Source organism: Daktulosphaira vitifoliae, unplaced genomic scaffold (assembly GCF_025091365.1).
Source record: "Daktulosphaira vitifoliae isolate Bord-2020 unplaced genomic scaffold, ASM2509136v1 Scaffold_1, whole genome shotgun sequence".
NCBI classification, from domain to species: Eukaryota; Metazoa; Arthropoda; class Insecta; order Hemiptera; family Phylloxeridae; genus Daktulosphaira; species Daktulosphaira vitifoliae.
Window position 1 is genome coordinate 44,279,834 of NW_026099572.1, and position 23,933 is coordinate 44,303,766.

Genomic DNA, 23,933 nt, shown 5'->3' on the forward strand with positions numbered 1-23,933 from the left:
TATAACAATATTTAAATATATACATAGTGGACCAGATCTAACTGACACCAATATAACTTTTGATACAATTTTGCTGTAATTTTTTTTTATTTTACAAATTTTTGCATTCATAGACTAAGTTAAACGAACAGTTATTATTATTTATCTATTATTTGACAAATCCCACAATGTGCTAAGTGCGACTTCCGGATAGAAGTACTACGTTAGTGGACACCAGGCGATACATATGTATAAACCGGAACACAAGAAGATAATGCGTTGTCAAATATACAAATATGTATTGTAAATAACAGAGGGATTTACCAGCTGCGTTTGGCGGTTAAAAAGAACGTGGCTTTGATGCAGAACGTTATCAGGCAGTCGTGTTGGTCTGAAATTGGGTCACGAGCAAAAATCAAAGGGTTGAAAACTGCGTGGGCAGAATCTAAGTAACAGCTGTTTTGTGGATTGTAAAACCGACAATAGAAATTCAGCCACCTGAATTGCAATATTTAACGGATAAATCAGTCTCGTAGATAACAATATTATTTATCTACTATTAATTATTTGTGTAATGTGCAAAAATGTAATAAGTAAACAACCTGACGGCTTTTCTTTAAAATTATCGTTTATTTTTGCAGCTATATATATTTTTTAACGAACAATATTTTTTTCTAACATAGAAAAAATGATACGTTTAAAATACAACAACGGGTTCAATTTTGATACTACAACAAAAAAAATGATAATAATTAATGTATATCTTATGCATTAAAAGTATTACGGTACAAAGCGCCAACATAGACATTTTTAACTACAACGTAAATAATATTATAGTTAGTACAAGATTATTATACCGTATGGTATATATACATAATGTATAAAATAATAGTGTAATGTAAAGGTTCGCTTTACATAATATGAAAACCATAATTGTATTGACTAGAGTCGTAAATCGCGCGTTTTTTGTGCTATACATGAGCAAACAACAAATACCCTCCTCGACGACGGTACAATCGATTCAATCAAAATATAACATTAAATTCCTTAAAAATTATAACGGATTTAAGACTAAAAACAAAAAAATACAGTAAATATTACATAAAAATAATAATTCATCACATTATAAATAAAATTTAGAGATGGTTAACAACAATGTTTACAAGTCCGATAGTTATAAATAATTTTATACATAAATTTATATAAACATATCAAATATTTATAACTCATCCACAAAAAATTAATTGATTTACACTTCATAAAATTATACACAAGTAAGGCATATTGGTAGGTAAAATGGGTGAAGTTGGAAGCGCTTGGTAATATTTTTTCACGAGAAAAAATTGTTACAAATGATTTCTTTAACGTTAATTGTGTCTATTTTAAGTTCATAAACTTTTATTCGAGACTACAGACAATTTAATAAATGCAAATTATAACCAAAAAAAAACAAAAGTTACAATATAAAAAAAATCACTTTAAACAAAAAGTACAAAATATTAAAAACAATATTATCAATGAACTTAACTTAGAAACATAAAAAATAAACTACAGTCCATTTTATAATTTGACTAATTTTAATGTAAATAGTATTTATAATTAGCGTTTAGTGTATATATTTTTACAATATATTTTTATACGTTATATTTTTATTACAAAAAAATGATTTTCAAAATATATATATTTGCATGCGGAAACACCATGGGAGACGTAAAATTAATAAAAAAATATAGCTACGTCAAATTTATAAGATATATATATATATAAATTTTTTTTTTTTTGAGCGATGATTACAGATTAAATGGAAGTAAATTGAATTGTAATCCTCGTTTGATGATTTTGTTAAAGCTGAACGGATGTGTTTTTATGATATGAAAGTATAGCAAGAATAATTTTTAATTTTAATATTACATTATTTTTTTTGGATATGCCTGTAATATATTGATAAGATAACGAAAAACGATCATTTTGTGGTAGAGTGAAAGGATAATATTGTATTTTAATTAAAAATGACAGAAAACATAATTCAAGAAGCTGAACATTAATTAACGCGTAATAAATTATATATATATGACAAAAAAAAAAGAACTAAATAAATAAAAAATAAATATACATGGGATTTCGTTGTGTGATTAAAAAAATTTCCTCCCCAGGTGCTCGGAAAACGATACTATTGCCTATTTTGAAGTTCTGTGGTAGTTTATTGGTTTGTTCTAAAAATAAAATATGAAAGAAAAACCACTAAAGCTTACGATGAAAGTTAATTATGGCAAGTGTATTGTTCTCAACCGCCCAGAAGTCAAAATATATAAATAATGCCTCTATATCAAATAAAATAAAAAAAACCGTTCGGTCACTGGTGTGTACACGCTAAGTATACTAACGATAAATACACATAACGCAGTTGCAACGATTTACATGTTTTCAGTATTTGAAGAAAAAAAAATAATGGACTCCGAATATAAAAAACAAAAAAAAAAAAAAACAATATTTATAATCTGAGATCTTTTAAGTTAAGGTAAATTAAAACATAATGTCAGTGTTAAGGCGAAAACGCGCAGTTCAGCCAAAACACACGTCCAAGCAATAAACGAGATAATTACAAAAGCAACTATCGGTACATTTTTTCTTGCTTTTGTTCTTTTTGCTCTTTTTGCCGGCCCGTTTGCTACCGCTGCCTGGCGAGTCCATTTCAGGCTGCTGGTCGTAGCCACCGGACGACCGACTCGTGGACGCTCGTCGCTTGATCACGTACGCCAAACTGGCCGAGTTTCGCTTCAGCCGAGGGGTGGCCATATATTCGAGCGTTTCTTTGGTCAGCCGCTGGCACGTCCACTTCGGGTGTTTTGGGTTCAGGATGTGCTTCATCATGACGGCAGTCTCCTGGGCGTTCAACAGCCCGCTGGGCATTGGCCCCGACAGGAACTCATTGGCCGTCATCTGAAGATACCGGATTGATAGTAACAGCGTGTCGTCCAGCACTAGCCGCTTGTTAGGAACCGTCAACTCGAGATGTTGCTGTTTGCACTTGTGCGTACACCATCGTTCTAAAGTATTAAAAAGCACCTGGAAATAAACGACAAACTTGAGAATCATACGGAAAATCCAAACGAAAATTTCCAACTATAAATTGGCGATTCGTCCGAAAACCGCCACTGGCGGAAAAACCAGAAATTATTAATATTAACTATTATCGATTGATTTTCTATCGTGTTTTTATAAAGTGCACGTGATTAAAAGACAATCTTTTTTACACGGTTCTGTTAAGTATGCTAAATTATGCAGGCGAATTTTTAGTTCATTTGATTTAATGCATAAGTATGTATTGTATCCACGATAGTACTACTTCGACAAGTACAGTGTCGTAGACTATTTAAGCGAACAGTAGTTAATATTCAGCTTAAAAACTAAATAAAAAAGGTCAACAGACAATACGTCTAAACAACAATACACCGATGTACGTAAAGATACGGTGTAATAAAAAAACACAATTTTATCGTAGGGAGCTCAGACTTATGGCCTATGACCTACCTCAAAATGCATAGTTCCAAAAAAAAAAATCATCGCAGGCACCGAATACAATTAGCGATAGGGTTTATAGAAATGCGATTTTATTTCCTTTGGAATGTGTTGAACTTACCAATTCACTCGATACTGCAAGTCCATCACGACGTAACAGCTCTCTAAGTTCTACGGTGTCTAGTTCGTCAACGCTTTCGTCGGTCATCACTCTGTCGGCGTTACGGTCGATAAAGGCACCACAATACGCCAAGAGCGTGTCATAATGATGCACCATCCGGGCAAAGGCTTCAGCGTGCGCATCTTCGCTGACGGTGGATGGCATGAGGTCTTGCAGCGGCGGAGCCGTCGCTCTCGTTACGTCTGGCGTGCAAGATTCTCGTCGCACGGTTTGGCCACCGTAAAGACGTGCCGCTTGGTACACCATGAGGACGGTGTCTACGGTAAGGTTCCGGGTTAGGTAGCTGATACATTCGTCCACCAGATCCACACACATATATTTATTGGCTAATGCGAGTGTCTCCAAAGCGGTCACCACCGACTTCAATTCCACTTGATTTTTGTACATAAACCTGAGCAAAACAACAATTACAATGATAACATTGCTATGAGACTTCTAAACAATTTTAACGTTAACTACTGAGTAAGGTTTACCCTCAAATTGAAATTTGTCAAGGTTGACAAGTAAACAAATATAATGAATTTTTTTTTTTTTTTTTACATTTTGTATTTAAATAAATTTTGTATACAAATAAAAATGATAAAATTTGTTGAATTCCCATCTTAAACCACTCATATTAACCACACGTTCAGAAAATATGTACCTGAACACTGGTACCATAAGGACCCACAACGAATTTTGAAACATTGATAAAACAACTGTCTGATTATTGGTAGTCAGACTAATATATCCCAAATCGCGTAATGATAATAAGCTACATATATAGATAATTTCATTGATCGTGATATGAGAACATTTATATAGCTGTCAGTTGATTGTGACGATCAATTTGTTTGGGATGGCACGGCGCCAAGACGATAAATAAACTAAAGATTTATCAAAAATAAAGTAAGCACTATAAAAAAGTGGCCATTATAACAGTAAGCGTTTTAATGATATCAGTCATATATCTTTCATTATGCCGAATAGCAAAGTTAAACCTAATGATTTAGTTTTGCGTTCGCACAAAATCATCATAATAATAACGACGGGCAGAAGTCAATGATCAATAACATATGTAGATATTGTCCGTTCACTTAGAATCAAATTACTATGTATGAAAAACGTTATTGAACCTTCAAAGTTCAATGTTTTTTAATAAACATAACCAGATGCCATTATTAAATGTTCGTGTAACGTATTTTATGAGAACAAACAAAAGGATATATCTAGTAATTGACGGTTCCTTTGTACGTATGTGTAACGGACATCATTATTAAGTAGATTTTACAATCAGTACCGAAATTTCAAAACGAATACACGATTTTCTATTCCTTTAAAAAAAATGTCTACACCGTCAAAAGTCTACAATAACGGAGAATAATAGCACACCATGTGGAACATACGGCGACTAATAGTCTCTGTGTTCATTTATCCCATGGTCAGCAAGACAAGAAGACGTAATTACCCTCTAGACTCCATCAGCTTATTTCATTATCCTTGTTAAACACAAAACACGACATAAATAATATGTGAAATACGGGGGGGTAAGCAGCAACTGTGTTCTTCAGCTGTCATCCGTCATGATGAATATTATGCGAAACAAAACTTAAAATATTTGTGACACAACACTCGTCCAATCTATGAATAGTCGTGACGATTGAAAGTTGGCAAAGATTGTCTAAAACATGCAACTTTTATAATCATACGATTAAACGTTTAAATTTCAAACATGGTATTTTTAACCGCGGTGACTAACGAAGAAAGAAAATCTCAAGACCTATTTCACAAACAGAAACTGTTGGATTACACGCCATAATTGTGAAATTGCTTTCTTACTTGAGGAGGTTGTCGAAGGCTCTGGGGTCGTCGTCGGGTATGTGAATTGGGGTGCCTTTTTTCGACCACGGTTCACGGAGCATAGCGTCAAAAACGGGGTACTGACATAGAACATCTATGTGGCCTGGAAACCGCCAACATTCGGGATCGCCAACTAAAAATATGACATCGCTACCCGCTTCGTTATTGTATAAATTCTTCCACCTAAAAAAATTTACTTCGATTAGTAAGTAAAAAAAATATATACATTAAGGACCATTGTGTACCCAAGATTTGTCAATAAAATGCGAATTCTGTAAAATGTGAGTTATCAATATAATTCACTATAAAAATATAATAGACTCGAATGACGTTCATGAGATACTGTTCCTTTTTTAATGATTGCCCGCCAATCGGCTATTATCGTGTGAACTTGTTTTGTGTAAAATAAAATCCAAGATACTATGACACACACAAATATTTTATACCAATAAGGGTGTAGTTACAGATGAATCGGCGCGCTCACACATTCTTGGGTTTTGGCAGGCGGAAATAAAAAAAAAAAAATGCTATTCTAAAGTATGGTGCCGCCCAGACCATGTCGGGTGGGCTGTGTGAAATTTACCAAAACACAACAACAATCAGTTTTTATTCGTAAACACATTCTTGAAACTCAGATGTCTTTCTAAAACTCCTTTTGGCAAAAAGTAAAAGGTGGAATTCCAGACTATTGTCACCCTTTTTTTTTTTTTTTGCAAGGTGCTAAATCTTCGGTTACACTTGACCCCGTGAAATTTCATAACGGGATCAATCTTATGGGTCACTACGGGGCTAAATAACATAAAACGGTAAATACAGTGAACAGTAGTGTGCTTACCTGCCATCTTTGGCTGTGTTGTTTTGATACATGATTTTGGGCGACAACTCGCGATTTTCGACCATCAACGTTCGATTCTCTGCCACTACCGGAGAAGGGGATGGTCTTCTGGTACCGCTACACAAACAAGTAATAAAAATCATATAAAAAAAAATGTTTTGAATAAAATATTACTCAATTAATGCGCAATTTGAATACATTTTTTAGAGGTAAATTTAATGACTCCTATTTAAACAAAATTTTTCATTACATTACACTTATAATTATTCTTAATTATTAGGCGCGTTGATTTCTTTAGACCTCTCCAGTAAAACCAACAGACTAAGGCGAATCAATAAATATAGTTTCATTATTTTTAAAAGAATCTAAAGAATGTACCGTTTATCATGCCACCCACTCACTGGATTAGTTAAAAGCAAAGTGATTTCGGTAATGTTTTTTTTTTATTTTTTTTTTTATAACTTCTTGATTTTTAATTATTAAGTAATTTTTATAATTCATCCCTTATAGATCTGTCAACTTCATTTTTTTAAACGGCATAAGTAACTATCCTATAAAATATAAAATGATCTAATTAACAAAATGACTGGTCGATAATAACTTTAGGATCAATACTTCTGAAATTATTAACAATTTTATAAGTAGATGGGCGATGGAGAAGGAGGAGGAGTGAAGTCGAGAAATATCTAGTGATCAAAATAGCTTCACCAGCTAAATGTTTTGTTAAATTGTAAAATACAAGCAAATGGAAGAAAATTTTCTTATGTATTTCAAATTTATTACACATAACTTTTACATGGTTAGGCGTTTAATTGCTTTTACTAGACAAATAGAGAATAATTGTCATTATTTTATTAAACTCTAAAATATAAGCTTAACAATGTGTTTTATTAGTTACAACATTATGCAAGATATATAAAATATGTGAGATTGTGTACAATAAACGTTCATAAACTATCATCTCGGAGTAAATATAAAAAAATATCTCGTTCTAACATAAAAAAAACCACTCAATGAGTTTAATAATAATATTTCATGATAATTTTTCATTAAGTACTAAACATTTTGCCATAACTTTCATATTTACTTTGATAAATGCGTCTATTTGATTCAAAAAGCATTAACTTACTCGATAAACCATCAAACGTTTATAATTAATTCCGATAAAATACGAATTTGGTCAACTTCATCAAATTAATTTAATTTAATGATTCCATAAGATACTACAGTGATCACATTGTCGCCTTCATTCGAAATGTACTTACACATGACATTATATCATGTCTGTTATTTCAAAGCTGATTTATATTACCAAATGTAAATGTACTTATAGAAATGACTCATTCGGCTCAATGTACTCGTCTAACATCAAAGTTATCAAAATTGCACACCAAAACACACATAGGCGATACTTATAATATTATAAACATAAACTAAGTTTTTTCCTGTTAGACGGAACGATAAAAGGACACTGTAAGTATTAGCGAGAACTATGAACAGGAAACCTCACCCTACTGTACATTTTTATGTGTCAAGTATGAAATACAAAATTATACTTAAGTGAAAAACCTCCTCGTCCATTATAATTCCGACTCGCATCGGATATTACTCTTTCAATGTAACTGCACATTGACATATTGTCAATAATCATACTTAGGCAGAATAGTCTGGGAATACTTTTTTAAATTATTATCTAACCTATAAAAATTATTAATAAACCTAAATCATGCAATTTATACAGTCTTCAAGTACTCGATGATTTTGTGGAGTGAGTATTTATTCTAAATACCAATATTTTAATGTGAAAATAAATTGTTCAAGTATTCTGTGATTTTGTAATTTATAACATAATTAGGAATACTTTGCAAAAAAAGAACTTTACTGAACAAAATATAAATATTCAAAATGTTTGGACATCAAATTTAATTCTCTTGGACTGATTAATGCATTTTATTTTATAAATAAAATATATAAATAGTTTTTAGATTTGATATAATGACTCAAAAAGTATTCCTAGATATTTAAAAAAGTATTCTTCACAAGTATGTCAATTATGATTTGGTATTTGCATCTACTTTAATCATTTTCGTAGAAAAATATTATGTAATCAAACGAATTAAGTCTGTTATGACATGTGTACCGAAACGTATTTTATAGAAACGAGTTCAACTTTTCCACAGTATTTCAAGACATACAATGAATCATGTAAGAGAGAAGAAAATTTGTTTAACCTCACAGGAAATGCATATCCGATACATTACAACATACTTATAATAATTAAAAATGAATTAAAGTCCAGTGGCTATACAGCATAAAATAATTACAGGGAAGAGTTATCTTTTCTTGTTTAATGAACATAATTTGCAATAACATTAAATGTATAGATATACATTTCAATAAGAATTTTTTTTAAATAGACATTTTAACATATATTTTTCAGCAATTGATGTCTGATATCAATAGAGCGCGAGGACAAAACTCCTTAAATATACAGAACAAATTCTACACATTACTAGTTCGTTTGCAAATTTACTTTTGTGCGAAATATATCAGCTAAATATTTACATAACTAGTTAATGTAAATATATTATATCAGATAACCAACAGAAAATGTTCACTGAACTTTTGAAATACTTATTATCGAAGTATAGTGTTGCCTAAGAATAACTACTATCTTTTTGTACACAATAAAAGTTAACAACTTCATATTTAAACTAAATAATATTATGTTTGCAATTTATAAATTAGATAAATAAAACATATCCTTGACAATTTGCATTTGTAAAAATGTGTGCTCGTTAGGTCTGATAGCGGTGGTAATTTTGAACGGCTAAAAATAGACATGCTGCATTCAATGTAAGACTAAATGTTAATTTTCTATCAAATATGAACGTTAGTTATTAAAAATAACCTCCTTAAAAATTACACCTTTTACCTATGTCGCTCTTTATACAGGAATTTACTTGGAGAGACATTAAGAAATATCTCTGTATAAATGATTCGTTTTATACGTTGTTATGAACACAATGTCAAACATTCAAGTTACCCGTAGCAACGTGATTTTCTTTGGTTATTTATTTTTAATCACGTTATCAGCTAAAATTCTGTACAATAAAACATCATGTAGCCATTAACTCCTAAATGAATTGGGTACGCCCGACAAGAACTCTTAAATCTCTACTATAAAAGAATACGTCAATATTATAACAATGATATTATTTTATGATTACCACTATACAAAATTATTGCTATTATATAAGATAATGATCGACTTTGTAACAATATTTATAACTGTAATTAGAAAATATTCTATTTTACAGTAATTTAAGTTAACAGACTGGCTGATTAGACGTGTTTTATTTGAATATTTTATTTTACTTGATGTTTTTACTTTTAGTCATGTAAGAACTAAACTACTATTTCACCAATAATTTAATGTAAAGTCAAAATAAACTCTCTGTTTTATCATTCAGAAGTAATTTTTATAAATATTAACATATTGGAATATATTCATAATATTTAAACTGTGAAATAACGAATGTATATATTATTTTGACAGACTAAACTCATAAGAAAAACCGTGAGTTATAATTATAACCATTTAAAACAAAAATGTTGTAAAAAAAGAAAATCAAATTTTGTTTCAATTAAAAAGGAACATTAAAAAGTTTATTTAAACGTTTTATTGGTAGTAAAAACGGCCCAGAAAAATAAATTTCAATAAAATTATTTTTATAGACGAGTTATTTAAAAATTTGTAAAAAAAACTATTATCATACTTTCTCAATTTATATAAGTAAACATTAATTTAAAATGTTGAAACTATAAAAATTGAAACGATATATGTTAATCTTGAAGCAATTATAAAAGTAATTTAAATACAATAAAAAGCTATATCAACTATTATCTCATATTTAAATGTTTTTTTTCGCATTTGAGTTTTGCTTAGGATAATTTACAAACTTAAAGTAAAAAAAAAATATATAATAACAGCAATAGTACGATACGTTTTAGAGTTATTGTCAATTGAAACCAATAAGAATGTAATATTTAAATGGCGTTTCATTTTCACCGTCACCGCATTTATTAAGCAGCGAGTTGGTAAGTCCTTTAACGTCAACGAGTACATTATTCACACGTTTTATTTACACGTTATTCGCATCCTTGTGTTTTTTCTCGGCGTCGGTGTGTATATAAATACACCTATGGACGTTCGACAGTGACTTTTTATTTTGCAAAACCTATTGCTACGCTCCGATTTATCGCGTGTGCAAACGTTTTCGATCAACTGTAAAGGTCTCGTTGACCTATTGGAAATACTGGACGGGAGAGAATGTATATAGTTCTTAAATTAAACGCGGCCATTTATAGTGAAGTTTACCCAGTGAAAAAAACCGCACGCATAATATTAATAATGCACGAAAATAGACGGCCTAAAAAGACGACTGTTCTCTTCGCGGCGGTCCAATGGAAACCATTAAAAATAAAAAATCATAAACTGCGGCGGTGACCCGCATGTGTATTGTAATGCGATCGTTGCCAAATTCTGGACCAACGCTGTTTTCAAGCTCATCGCAACAATTAGCGTGCGCATTATTTGGGAGTGCACAATTCGTATTTCGATAGACGAAAAAACGGCGGCCGAAGTATAAAAATAAGACAAAATTAAAAACAGTAGATTTTCGAAAAACACGCGACACTTATTTTTTATTGTTAACGTCCAAAAATCGTAAACCATAATGTGCACGCGAGTGTTTACATAGCGAGTAGTGTGTTAACCGGCGGCCGGTAGTATTCCACAATTCAGTTATTATTCCAAATCGGTACGTTTTTTATGTACGGGAACACAACACGAGCCCACAGAACTCCGGTAATTACACCGTTTTATTATTGTTATTTCTTCTGAAGTTTTCATTTTCGAACGGCTGGACAACAAGTGGGACGCAGCAGAGCAATAAACGGTGCACGTCATGATCGTGTCGTACGTCGCCGCCGCCGTCGGTTACCGCGCGCCCGAGGGAGAGATGCGTTTACGAAACGGGTCACCGCCTCGTCCTCCTCGCTCACCAACACAATAACAATATATTACACACGCGGTACACGTCGATTACATTATCCAGTGTTATTATAGTCCCGTCCACCGGATCGGTGCCGTTAAAGAAGTACATATTATCTGTCCGGCCGCGTACGCCGACGGTTCACGAGTCTTTGTGTCGCCCGCGAACGCGTGTCGTTCGACACGAGTCCAAAAAGTGGGCATTACTCCGGCGGACGATTCTTACCGTCTATTGAAACGACGGGCACATGCGCGTCCCATGCGTGTTTTCGAGAGTAATGTGTTCGCGTCCGTTGAAATGAGGCGGCGATTGCGTTTTTCGCAATTACTCGTTTTACATTACTCGGCGACACGTATTTGCAACCGCCCTAGTGGTTATTGATCGTGTGCACTACAACACGAGTTTTCACGATTAACCAAATGATTATGTTATCGCGCGGAATAAAAAAACATCGAGCGCGACATTCCGCAGTACTACAATATCAGAGCACGCATCAGATATTACCAGCGTACAATCGGAAAATAATTAATTACCCGGTTACGTGTGGAATCGTAAATCATAATATGGAAACGCATAGGAGATACCACCACACCATCCGATAGGTCTCAAATAAATTAAATCTTTCACAGTGCGCCCGTCGTTGGGTTATGATGTCCGACTTTTCGTTTTAAACCGTAAAATTAACTCTGCGTGCAGTATACTGTGTGTTTACATCGTTTTACTGTTAATACATTTGTTAAGAGCAGATTTGTTTTTTTCAATAGTGAAATATCATTTTACCGAACGACCGCGTTTAATAGTCACTAATTCTGAATAATCAAGTGGTATTGCAACGAACGTGATATCTTCTCGGACAACACCGAGTGCATTAAATTTGTCCATATCGTGTTTACTATTTTTTTCAATACCGATTCGTTTACACGTCTAAAAGGAAANCAATACCGATTCGTTTACACGTCTAAAAGGAAGTGTATCGCGGTGAAATAAAAAAACCAACAATTCATTAGTATCTCAAACGTTTATTCGTGTTACCGCTAAATAATAGAAAACGTCAAGGAACGAATAATTACTACCACGTTAATAATAATATCGACACGGAACTGTACAAAACACTCGACAGGATATTCTGATCGAATATATTACACTGTAATATTATTACGGCGTATTCGTCGCAAGGGATGTTAAGTGTATCCGACAACTTTATTTGACCGTAAAAAACGAATATGAAATTGCGCAAGTTTAAGACTCCGACGGTTATTAAATCGCGTGTTTGTTTGTTTACTGGCCATAAAACACTGATGATTTATTCACTGTTGGTACACTTTACACGCGTAAAATACAAATGTAGCAGCAATAGTTCAATAATTTATAGAACGACCAACCGACTCATAATTTATAATCGGCTCGGACCAGCAGGAAACGAACACGGAACACAATAATAAAATCAAAACGGTCGTAGGTGACATATGATAATTCATTCATAAAAATAGTGTCGGCCGGTAAGCGAATCGGCTGGTTTGAAATTTTTAGAAACGACACAGACGATTCTAAAACTATTAACTTTGGGCGACAAATAAGCATCGGACTCACTCACCTAAGTCCCATAGTGTGTCGCGTGCTGTCTCTGGGAAAAATGTTCAATTGGAATATACGATTGCCCCGAAAATGACGCGCACTAATTAACGTACTTGACGCACGCGAAAAATGCGCCGTCGGCGGTACGCATCGTTGGGAATATAATAGAAAAAATTTCCCGGAATTTTTTTTCCGACTAAAAATTCACAAAAAACAAATAGCACATACGTTGTGAACGACTCGTGACGAGCAATTCGGACCGACGGTAACTACCGAAACGGAGAAATTTCTTGTGACTATCGACCGACCGATTTGTGCGTGAGGAGATGGTGCGCAAAATGATCCTGTTAAAAATTCGATATCGATCACGCGTAGATCACTATTCGGCGGACGTCTACTGGCAACGGGCACGCTGTCGAAGCCGTACGAATGCCGGCGAGCACTGAACGGTCCGTCGGATGGACGTGGACGCACGCGATAAGGGTGCGGGCGGCGTCGTCGTCGTCGCCGGAGAAACGGCCGGCTCCGTCCCCACCGCTCCGTTTTCGGCCCGGTGCAATTGCCGCCGGCGGCCACGGCAGTGCCATGTTTCATAGGTGAGCGAGCGGCGGCGGCGGCGGCCACTACCACCGCAGACCAGGTCCACGGAGAGGGTCAACGTACATTATTAACGTTTTTATAATATCGTCGTCGTCGTCGGCGTTTGTGTGTATTGTTGTTGTTATTATTATTATTAGAGCACACGCGTTTATAAATTATAATACCAGCGGTACAACGATATCCGAACGTCGGCAACAACAACCGAAAATCTCAATTTTAGTCATAAGCTTTCGTAGAAATCCCCAGCGATTCCGTTCTGACAATTTCCTTGCGGTGATAAGAATAAATTCAAAAGTTCTCTGTTGAACACTTGATTACTACATTTGTAACACCACAATGAGTTCATAATCAATATTTTGGACGTCTATGTGAAAAATACGAAAGTCTTTGTTGTTCAAAGAAAAAAAACTCCTACTTATCTTTCTTGTTCGGCCAATAGTACGGGTACTGGTTAAACATTTATAATTTTAATCACTGGAGCCATCACTTATTTGAAAATAGCTTTTCACAAGTAAACTAAAAAGAGATTGCGATTATTTTTTTTATTTATTAACTGTGTATTGTTATCTTAAAAACATGTAATACTGTTATATGTTATTAGTTGGTCATATTTTTTATGGATATCACAATCCTATTTATGATTACCCCAGAAATATTATAACTCAAGTTTATTTAGCTAATANATCCTATTTATGATTACCCCAGAAATATTATAACTCAAGTTTATTTAGCTAATAAAAAATATTTAATTGAATTTTGATTTTGTGAAATAATATACATTAATTGAAATCAAACAAAACCGGTGCTAAAAGTCACGGGGCCTTGTAAAAACATTATTTGCCAAGCTCTTTAAAAATTTAGATAAAGAGAATGGCAGCTATTTTATGAATTTTCGAGTTCTTTTAAAATTTGCTAATTTTTTTAACTTACCAATGTAAAAGTGATTGAAGGGTATCTATTTTTTTCACGCACATATGTGAAAAATTATTATTAACTCTGAAATTTGTAAAATTTCAGAATAATTTATGAATGAATTTTTCAACTACTTTGAAATACTTTTCCAATTGTTTAATATCCAATAAAATGTTATGGGTTTAGAGTTTTTTAAATTATATACCTCTGTAATTTAAAAATTTATTCATTTTGAAAACAAATAAAATAAATATTCTAATTTTTTTTTAAACACTTTATATGTATTGGTTTTAATTGTAAGACATTTTGTATGCCTACATATAAAATTATATAATAACTGAAAAGTAAATAAACAATTTTTTTATATGAATAAAATTTAATATGTTTTAATTATATAGACATATCCAAATGTATTATAAATACTAAAATATCACTATGCGTTTTAACCTAAGCTGTTATCAGGTTACTTAAATAATTAATTAATATAAATGTTATTAAACAAAATTTACTGAATAAATCGAATGAGCTCTTAGTATCATTAATATACACTTTTGTAACTTTAATATCATAATTTATTATTAATAGGCGGAGATGAACAAAGAACAAAACTGTTTTTAAGGACTAAACGTTTTAATTTATTTTTTACACGAAAGTTTTAATAACTACTCATATCACTATCACTCCCTCTTGAAAAAAAAATTATCCTTTGAAATTGATCATATTTTTTAAAAGCCACAGGGTTATTACATACATTTTAACTGTTACACTCTGTAACTTTACATAATTTTTTTTTACATTTCCTGTGTAATTTCAATTAACCGATATTTAATAAGGTCTTTTATTGTATATTTATTCTTGCCAACAGGATCATTAATAATTCATTAAATATAACCGCAAATTATAATTAATCAGGAACATTTTGTCTTCTCTTATTAGCTAATACAATAAACATAATTTATAGGAAATTTTTAATAGTCAAGCAGGTGAAAATTAGTACACAGTTAAACATAATATCCGTTTGTAGAAATTTTATTAATATAGTATTTAAAATTATTATTTCGATTTAATATATTTAGTGAAATTAAAATGAAATAGTTTTCATTTTTACTAATTAAATTGGAGTTATAGAAGCACTAGTCTTTTTGAAAATTGCCCGTGTATTTTAAAACAGATTTGTCAATATATTTTTTTTAACGATCGTTACTAAGTTCAAATTATAGTTTGTGCTACTATTTTTCGCAACCAAACTTATAAACTCTGTGAAGGAACTTGAATGATTCTATTTGGGTCATGTGAAAATGCATTGCTAATTTATTGTTTTGGTTAATGTATTTCAATCAATGAATGTATGATTAATTATTCTCACTAACTACTCGCTAATCTTATTGTATAACGTGTGATACGTTATATTTTACTTGGTCTGAGTACTATTATAATTCACGACGTAGAGAACCCAAACTTCAAGTTAAAAATCAACGGAAAATATTCACATACAAACAATAAAATAATATTAAAAATTACCTATTTGTGTAAACTATATTATATTATTTACACATTTTGAATTAAACCAAAGTAATAATTTGTGGTCTCATGGCAGCCCAGTCTTCTTTTATCTAAGTCTCGACACCGACAATTATTTCTAATAAAACCAAAATAATAGACTTAATAGTACGAGGCAATTTTAATAAACACAAATTACGTTTAATCTATAAATATTCAAAATTGTAAAAATGTTTTAAGAGCACTATTGACAATAAATGTTGTTATTATAACATAAAAATTTCCGTTGTACCATATCATAATTTTTTCTAGCGCGTGAAATATTTAAAACAAGATTTTACTGCCTCTTTTGTCACCTATTACAAAAATCGAGTTCGTATCTGATGAACAGTTCCTTACACTTATAGATTGATGTTAATATACAATTTAATGATTTTTGTTTAAGAACCATGCATTATTAATTAAACGAAACTGCTGTTCGTTATAATAACATCAGTTATTGGACCAATTGACAATGTTGTTGAACGCTCGAACCAATAATTTCATTAGAGATGTTAGGACATATAATTTATGTGTGGGAGTAATGTATCTTCGTCCCTACATTGTATTTTATCGTCTTAAAATAAACAATTACGATCCTTCGTCCTGGGAAAACACAAAAAATTAACCATAAGTCCTTATGGCTTCGTGTATTCTTTCACGAACAAGTGTTTGAGTCAATTGAATGAGGGCAATGGGGTTGTCTGGTCCTGTCCATACTACCAGTTCTCGTGCGAAACGCATACACGTTTGTTGAGGAAATTGCATTACTTAATATGTGTTCATTGTTTTAGCCCGTATGGTTTTATTAAAAAACAAGTAAACCAAAGGGTTTTTAAAAATGCATCATAATTGTCATCATAGTGCTTTGTGCGGTATACGTAATACAAACTGATAAATGATTATTCAATGAGATACTTGAAAATTATTCTATTTTATGAAAAAATTATTCCTATACCAATTTATCCAATGACCAATAACGAATATTAGACTAAGAATGAACACTATTTCAAAAAGATATGAACCTCAGATGAAGTCATTTTCTTTTTTAATACGCTTGACAATTTTTTTTTTTTTACATCCAATTCAACATAAAACTTTGACCTTCGCTTTTTGTGCTTTTTACAGTAAACTTACAATTCAACTATTCTTTCTTTCTATTCATTAAGAAAATAATACTCCAGCAAAAAATATCCTCTGTTTGCGGTTCAAACAAATGATTTCACATTATGCAGATTTTGAGGCCAAAGTAGCTGTATTTTAATTTAAACGTGAAAAGTTAAGGCTATTTCTTGAAACTAAAATCGATTTTGTGCAAATCATCGATGAAAAGTTCATTTAGATTGATCGTTTCTGCTCTTATTTTAGGTCAAGAATACATTTTTATAATTGTAATTTTAATTGAAATAATAGTAACAAGTATTCATAGTCATTATCATGATTTGCTATACTTTGATAACCGCATGTCCGCCTTGACTGACTGTGATATATTATAACAACTAGGTGAAAAATGTACGTTAACAGTTATAATACATGCATGTTATACGATGACCGTGTTCATAATTTAGAAAATATCCTTTATGAGATTTTATAGCTTAAAAATGTTCATCCGACATTGCAGTGTAAGTCGCTTTTTGCACCAATTATTGCAGTACTATTCTTGCGTGTACTCGTATAGAAAACACGTAAACAAGGGCGAAGGACACTCATATGTAGATAATGTCTGTTTATGTATGTCCAAAACCACAGGACTTAAAAACCACTACACACGTTTTATATTCAAACATACTTTTTCATAAGTAACAAATAGACAACTGGCCGAGAAATTTCCGATGATTATTAATGGTTCTCGTGTACGCAAATGTAATAGACACGTACAGCGCACACCCGTTTGATTTGATCTTTTCTCGCGGGCTTATTGTACAGTGTACAAGTGAATAAAAAAATCTCATAGGATGCCTACAGAACATAATTCGAGTATCCAAGTGATTGCCCAACACTGCACCTGACCCGTTTCAAGAGTATCAAGGACTAGGAGATAGTTTAAACATATTATTGAAGTCGTAGACAGGTAATAATATGTCAATTAATATTGTATTAAAATATAGCGCTTCGGAGTGTGTCATTTGGCAAAACTGAAAGAAAAACGATAGAACTCCGTTCTATGACTATAAGTACCATAAAAATATACACACATAAACTTAGAAATGTAACTGGAGAGTTTTTTAACCGGTGGTAAAATTTTTTGTGTATTAATTAAAAAGAGTGTATGTTCAGTTACAGAGACGACCACTTGGGTTTTTAATACCTAATCTATAACAGCTGCGTTGGTAAGCATGTGGATTCTCATGGCATAAACATGCTCGCGAGGTCAATCGACAAAGTATTCCACCAGCCTTAAAAAAAGACAAGTTAAGGTTTTATTTCGTATAAACTAAAATCGACATCCACTGGTACTCGAAGAACTGCTGAAGCGGTTGAAATAGTTTTACTCGTAAACGTTATTGGTTTGCTCGCATCCCAATTCTACGGTCGTGCACTTTATCTCAAAACGATACTGCCAGTCACCCTTTGATACACAGGGGTGTAATTTTTTGCCATTTTATTCACCGGCGGTGAACCAGATACCTGTTCAATAAGTCTGCGCAGGTGTATCTCGAAAAAAACATCAAATGCGTCTGTCAGGTGGCTAGTCAGGAGACATTCGTTCGTTGTACAAGACAAACTGGTCTCTTTATTTAGTCGCACCCAACGGTACAGGCATTGTACACAGTCGGTTAAAACTTTAAATAATATGTGTTATGTATTTTTTTTAACTACACATCACGTTCTATAGCAATTATTCATTTGGTCGCAGGAAGCTACTGTTCGGACTACCGGGTTCTGTAGCTTCTTTATGGCCGGTGTTTACCGGAGGCTCACCAGTGTATGTGTACGCCGCCCGCACACTCAATGACTTTGGTCTTTTGTTTTTGCTTTCCTAATGAAAACCCAGAATTTNTGGTCTTTTGTTTTTGCTTTCCTAATGAAAACCCAGAATTTTTGTGTGTTTTTAATTAGTACAGATAATAATGTACTTATTTCACGTGAATAGGAAAATATTACACGAGTGTCGGTGACTTCACCGTACAACATAGTATCCGTATANTTTTGTGTGTTTTTAATTAGTACAGATAATAATGTACTTATTTCACGTGAATAGGAAAATATTACACGAGTGTCGGTGACTTCTCCGTACCACATAATATCCGTATAATATACACCCCGAGGAATGCGCCGACACATGCATTTTGTGTTTCGGTCCTTTGTTACAGATACGCGGATATTTTGTGGATATAAAGGACACTCATTTATAACGAGAATTTGTTATTGTTTCACACATTGAAACGACGTTCAAGGTGATTAAAAAAATATTATACGGTGAAACGCGAGAATGTTTTTGCCCATCGTCGCCGAAGGCGGGTTGATATTGGCGAGTGTAATAATAATGAGTTGATACATAACAATTTGTCTTTTTTTTTTTTATTCCAATATATACACCGGGGGAACCTTGATTACGAGCCAGGCGAATAATCCACCACATTGATCATGCAAGTTTTATTAAAAATAATTAGTTTTTTACGGTATCTCATTTTAATAGATTGATTACTTGTGTGCACAGAAAATTAAACGAGTTATGCATTTTACTCCATCTCTCTATAATTACAGAAATAGTTATAAAGTTCCTCGTGGGTTCGTTGCTCGTCGTGTATTTAATAATAGTAGTTTCTCGAACTGCTAAGTACTCGGCGTAGAAAATCAAAAACAAGCAAATTTTTTTGAACCCTTTAACGTCTCTTGATTTTTAATAGCCTACTTAGTAGTGCAGTGTTAAGGTCAATAATTATTTTTAATTCTTTCTTACCAATGAGACAAGTTTAATAAAAACACCTTATTTTGTTATTTTTTAATGCGTGATATTTCGTACCTGTGTCAGCTCGTGTTTACACATAAATTTTCCGATAACCTGAAGAAACTATCAGTATTGTCGATGATAAGCCTTTTTAAAAGAGGAGTAGTCATGCTAAAAAACGAAAGTGATTTATTCTACCCATTGTAAAACATCCCTGTAACTGTATCTTTACAATTTCTTTTCCGAGTAATCCCTCTGTATGTTTATTTTTATTTCATCTTTCTCTCTACAAGCGGTATTGACCTTGTCACTCGAGTGTACGACCGTCCCCAAGACTCATTTTTTTGTACAGTTATTTTTTACTTGTATTTACGCACTCTTATATTTTTTCAGGCGCGCATACACAAACATATACAAACGAATAGTGTTTACTTCTAGGTAGTCGGAACTCTACACGTCCTAGGTCAGCCAAAACTGTAAAGAAGCGTGCATACATTTTCGTGATATTTCGTCTGGGTCAGCACATTATTTCGAAAACCATTTGGGCCGAGGTCCTCATAGTTCATAACCACACGATTGTTCTACTCCCTGGAATCTGACATCAGTTTGAGCGCGTTTTATTACTACAAGCTCAAGTGTGATAGATTAAGTAGTGGTCAACAATTATGCACGTTGGCATGACGTTATTAAATAGATCAAGTTTTCAGAATGAAGTCGGTTTTTTTGGTAGAGCAGAGGATTTTAGTTTTCTCGTATAAATAGTGCAATTGCCAACGACGATTTTACTGACTGTGACCAAATTAAAAAACAATCGCGCATGATGTGTAATAATTAAAGATAAGTAATAATATATATTAAACAATGAATCATTTGATTGTAATGTAATTTTGGACTAGAGATACGACCAATATTATAGGGAAAAGTTTTTTGTTCTAAATGGATAGATTGATGACTTAAATGGTAAAAATTGATGTGTCAATAAATGATAGTATTTTTCAAATATAGTTAGGTTTCATTATTTCTAATAATGTGTCAGCAACTTATGTATAGATAAGCATTGACTTTTTAGTTAATATTATTTATTAACTTTTAATCGATAACAAATATTAGTAAATTTTAACGTCAACAATAAAATTGATGATGGTGTATAATGTTTCGTTTTACATTATAAAAATGTATTATTTACTATGTATAAGATTTTTCAAAAATCACTTAACATTTTAATAAAAGCTTACAAAACGTATAAGCATAAAAACAAAATATACTAGAAATAGTGACTTCTTTTTAAACTTCCATTTTACTTAAATAATGGTCAAATAATTATTACAAGTCACGCCAAAAATACACTCAGTGAAAATGAAGAAGTTAAATTTTTCAAGCCTCATAGCATATTATAAATAGTTATGATTCAATCAAATATTTTCTATGTACATTTTTACCTCTTATAGTTTTCAATTGTAACCAAATAACCCTCATATTAAATAAATTTTATTTTAATATATATATAAATTAAAATATTATAGCAGTTATATTATAACAGCTCGATAGTAAAGTAGATGAATGTGATAAATAGTAATAATTGCTTTGCATATGTTTGTATCACAGCATATCACTTAGATTTGTTAAAGACATTCAGTGTCTAACAAAAAAAAAAACAAACCACGAACCCTTTGCTTATGATGATTTCCCAAAAAGTTGTTTATTTTTTGTTCTTTTTTTAAGTTGATTTAAACCTATATTATTGTAATTGCATTACCGTATTGTTCTTTAAAATTTAGTTCTATTTATACAATAAGGAGAAAAAAGTATGTTATGGTTATATTATGTTATTGGTCCATAAATGGCAATGCACTGAATAAAACTTATCGATACATTTTGTTTGCATTGGAATTGTTTTTAGCTTATTTTTATTCCTACAGCAAAATTATCAATGGGTAAATAGTACACTGACTTGTGGTCATATTAGGCTTCAGTGCAGATCAAAATACTCAATATATTATACTACAGTTTGTAAATAATTAAATTATTTCAACAATATCATTTGTTTTCAAATATTTTAGTAATTATTATAATTTATAATTTATAATATTTTTGTTTCCTGATAGGAAAATAAATTATCCAGAGTATTAAATAATTGATCGTAGAATATTTTTTAAAAACCAATCCAAACTATTTGCTGGTTTTGTGTCATAATTAATGTATAGTAAAATTTAATTTAATATATATATATATGAATATCACTTTATTTATAAGATCTTTGTTTTGTTTGTGCGAATGCAGAAGTATACGTAATTGCGGTTAAGTCATAGGTGTAATTCTGGAGGGCTTAAGGGGACTAACCCCCTAAAAACTAAAATAAGTTGTTTAAACCCCCTTATAGGATATACAATTTAGGTAATGTTTAAAAATTGGACGTTGAATAAAACATTTTTTAAATTAAACAAAAATAAGTTATTATTTTTATCAAATATTGTCATAATTCAGTTACCAAGATAAGATAACATAAAATTTGTTTTATGCAATATTTGTAGTAAATTGTGGTTGCTGGTCAACCGATAGCCGAGTAGTGTCTTTATAGCTTTATTTGTTTTCTACGTTGTCACTTAAGTATCTTATAGTTGGCCAACTAATCAAACGAGGATCGGACGCTGTACATTGACATCTGATAAGAAACTACTTTTAACTTAAAGTTATTATTACTTGTGTACTTGTAGCATAATCTAGGCTTGTTTGACACTTATTATCAACGTCTATATAGCTAAACTGTTTTTTAATATCTAAATCAAATAAGCACTATGAAAGGTGGATTGTATTCAAGAATTAGCAATATAAAAGAAAAATTGCCTTTAAAAATTATTAGTACTAAAATATAAAGAAAACTCTAAAATCTGAATTGTGAATAGAAATTTATGTATTCAAATATATCAAAATATTTTATTGATCATAACTTTCACTAATTTATGGGCTCAGTAATATCTAAAATTTGATATCCTGTTTTACTGTATATGAATTTATTATCAGGAACGTAATTAACAGGGATAAGGATAGATCCCCAGAGCTAACAAATATTTACATAGTGAAGACACAATTTTTTTTCGTTTAGAGAGGGTAATTAAATATTTTTATGTATACCTTACCCGAACAAAACGTTAATTACGCCACTGGTTATTATACACATAATATTTGTTATTTCTTTAAATTAACACTTTTTTACAATTTTTTCGTTTTTCATTTTTTTTTTTACAATTTTCTTTATACAAAAGGCACTCACCAATTACGTTTATTATGATCAAATATTTTTGATAAAAATAAGTAGCTCCTAAGAACCAAATCCCTTTCGTAAATTTTCTACTTTTACTTTAGTAGAACAAAAATTATTTTTGAAAAGTTATCTTTAAACAATTACTATAAAGTATTGATTTTAAACTTAAATTGTTACTTTCTTTTACTTGATAGATATTTTTTAATGCTATGTTGTGTATATTTACCTGAATAAACACAAAGCACCAACTGGTATTGATAAATATTAGACAAAGCTAAGATGATCTTACGTAAGTGTGGTGCTAACTGTTTTTGTTAGTTGTTACCCTTATAAATAATACCAGTTACATCACTTCAACTCACAAAAGCGCACGACAAAGCCCAGAGCATTCGACCCCTTCCCGTTAGGGAGGAGAAATCAAGACTACCCGATGTAACTACCAACTCCAATCGACCTAAAAGGAACGCGAGAAAGTTCTACGCTAGCGCTTAGTACGGGTACTTACGTAATATTCCTATTAAAAGCTTACTACCAATTTTAAAAAATATTTTTTAACTTAATTGAATATTACAGTTGTCTACAAGGATAAAAGTAATTAATACAGTTTTTAAAAAAATATCCGGATTTTCTGTTACATGTTTTGGAAGTTTTTAAGGCATACAGTGCAAGGGTACATTTTGATAAATAACAAAAATGTCATATTGGGTGCAAATTTTTGATACTTTATGTTCAAGTTACACTAC

General features: G+C 31.7%; 1 protein-coding gene across 2 annotated transcripts; it reads right to left on the minus strand.

Moving 5' to 3' along the window:
* Positions 1–1,595: 1,595 nt before the first annotated feature.
* LOC126901061 (BTB/POZ domain-containing protein 2-like) lies at positions 1,596–23,613 on the minus strand. Of its 2 annotated transcripts, none has more exons than XM_050677264.1 (5): positions 23,417–23,613; positions 6,354–6,470; positions 5,498–5,701; positions 3,620–4,070; positions 1,596–3,045 (listed from the first exon to the last, which is right to left on the minus strand). In XM_050677264.1, exons 2-5 carry the CDS (start codon positions 6,416–6,418, stop codon positions 2,542–2,544), a joined length of 1,224 nt encoding a protein of 407 aa, XP_050533221.1. In that variant the 5' UTR covers positions 6,419–6,470; positions 23,417–23,613; the 3' UTR covers positions 1,596–2,541. The 2 variants fall into 2 exon arrangements, with proteins under 2 accessions (XP_050533221.1, XP_050533211.1); XM_050677254.1 differs by lacking the exon at positions 23,417–23,613 and adding an exon at positions 13,005–13,479.
* Positions 23,614–23,933: the final 320 nt, after the last annotated feature.

Bases quoted from the DNA above. Each gene is read 5' to 3' on its own strand.
- LOC126901061 (XM_050677254.1), bottom strand. The intron at 4,071-5,497 runs GTAAGAAAGCAA...TGTTTTGCTCAG, and splicing joins GCCTTCGACAACCTCCTCAA to GTTTATGTACAAAAATCAAG. The intron at 3,046-3,619 runs GTAAGTTCAACA...GTTTATTTCCAG, and splicing joins TTGCAGTATCGAGTGAATTG to GTGCTTTTTAATACTTTAGA.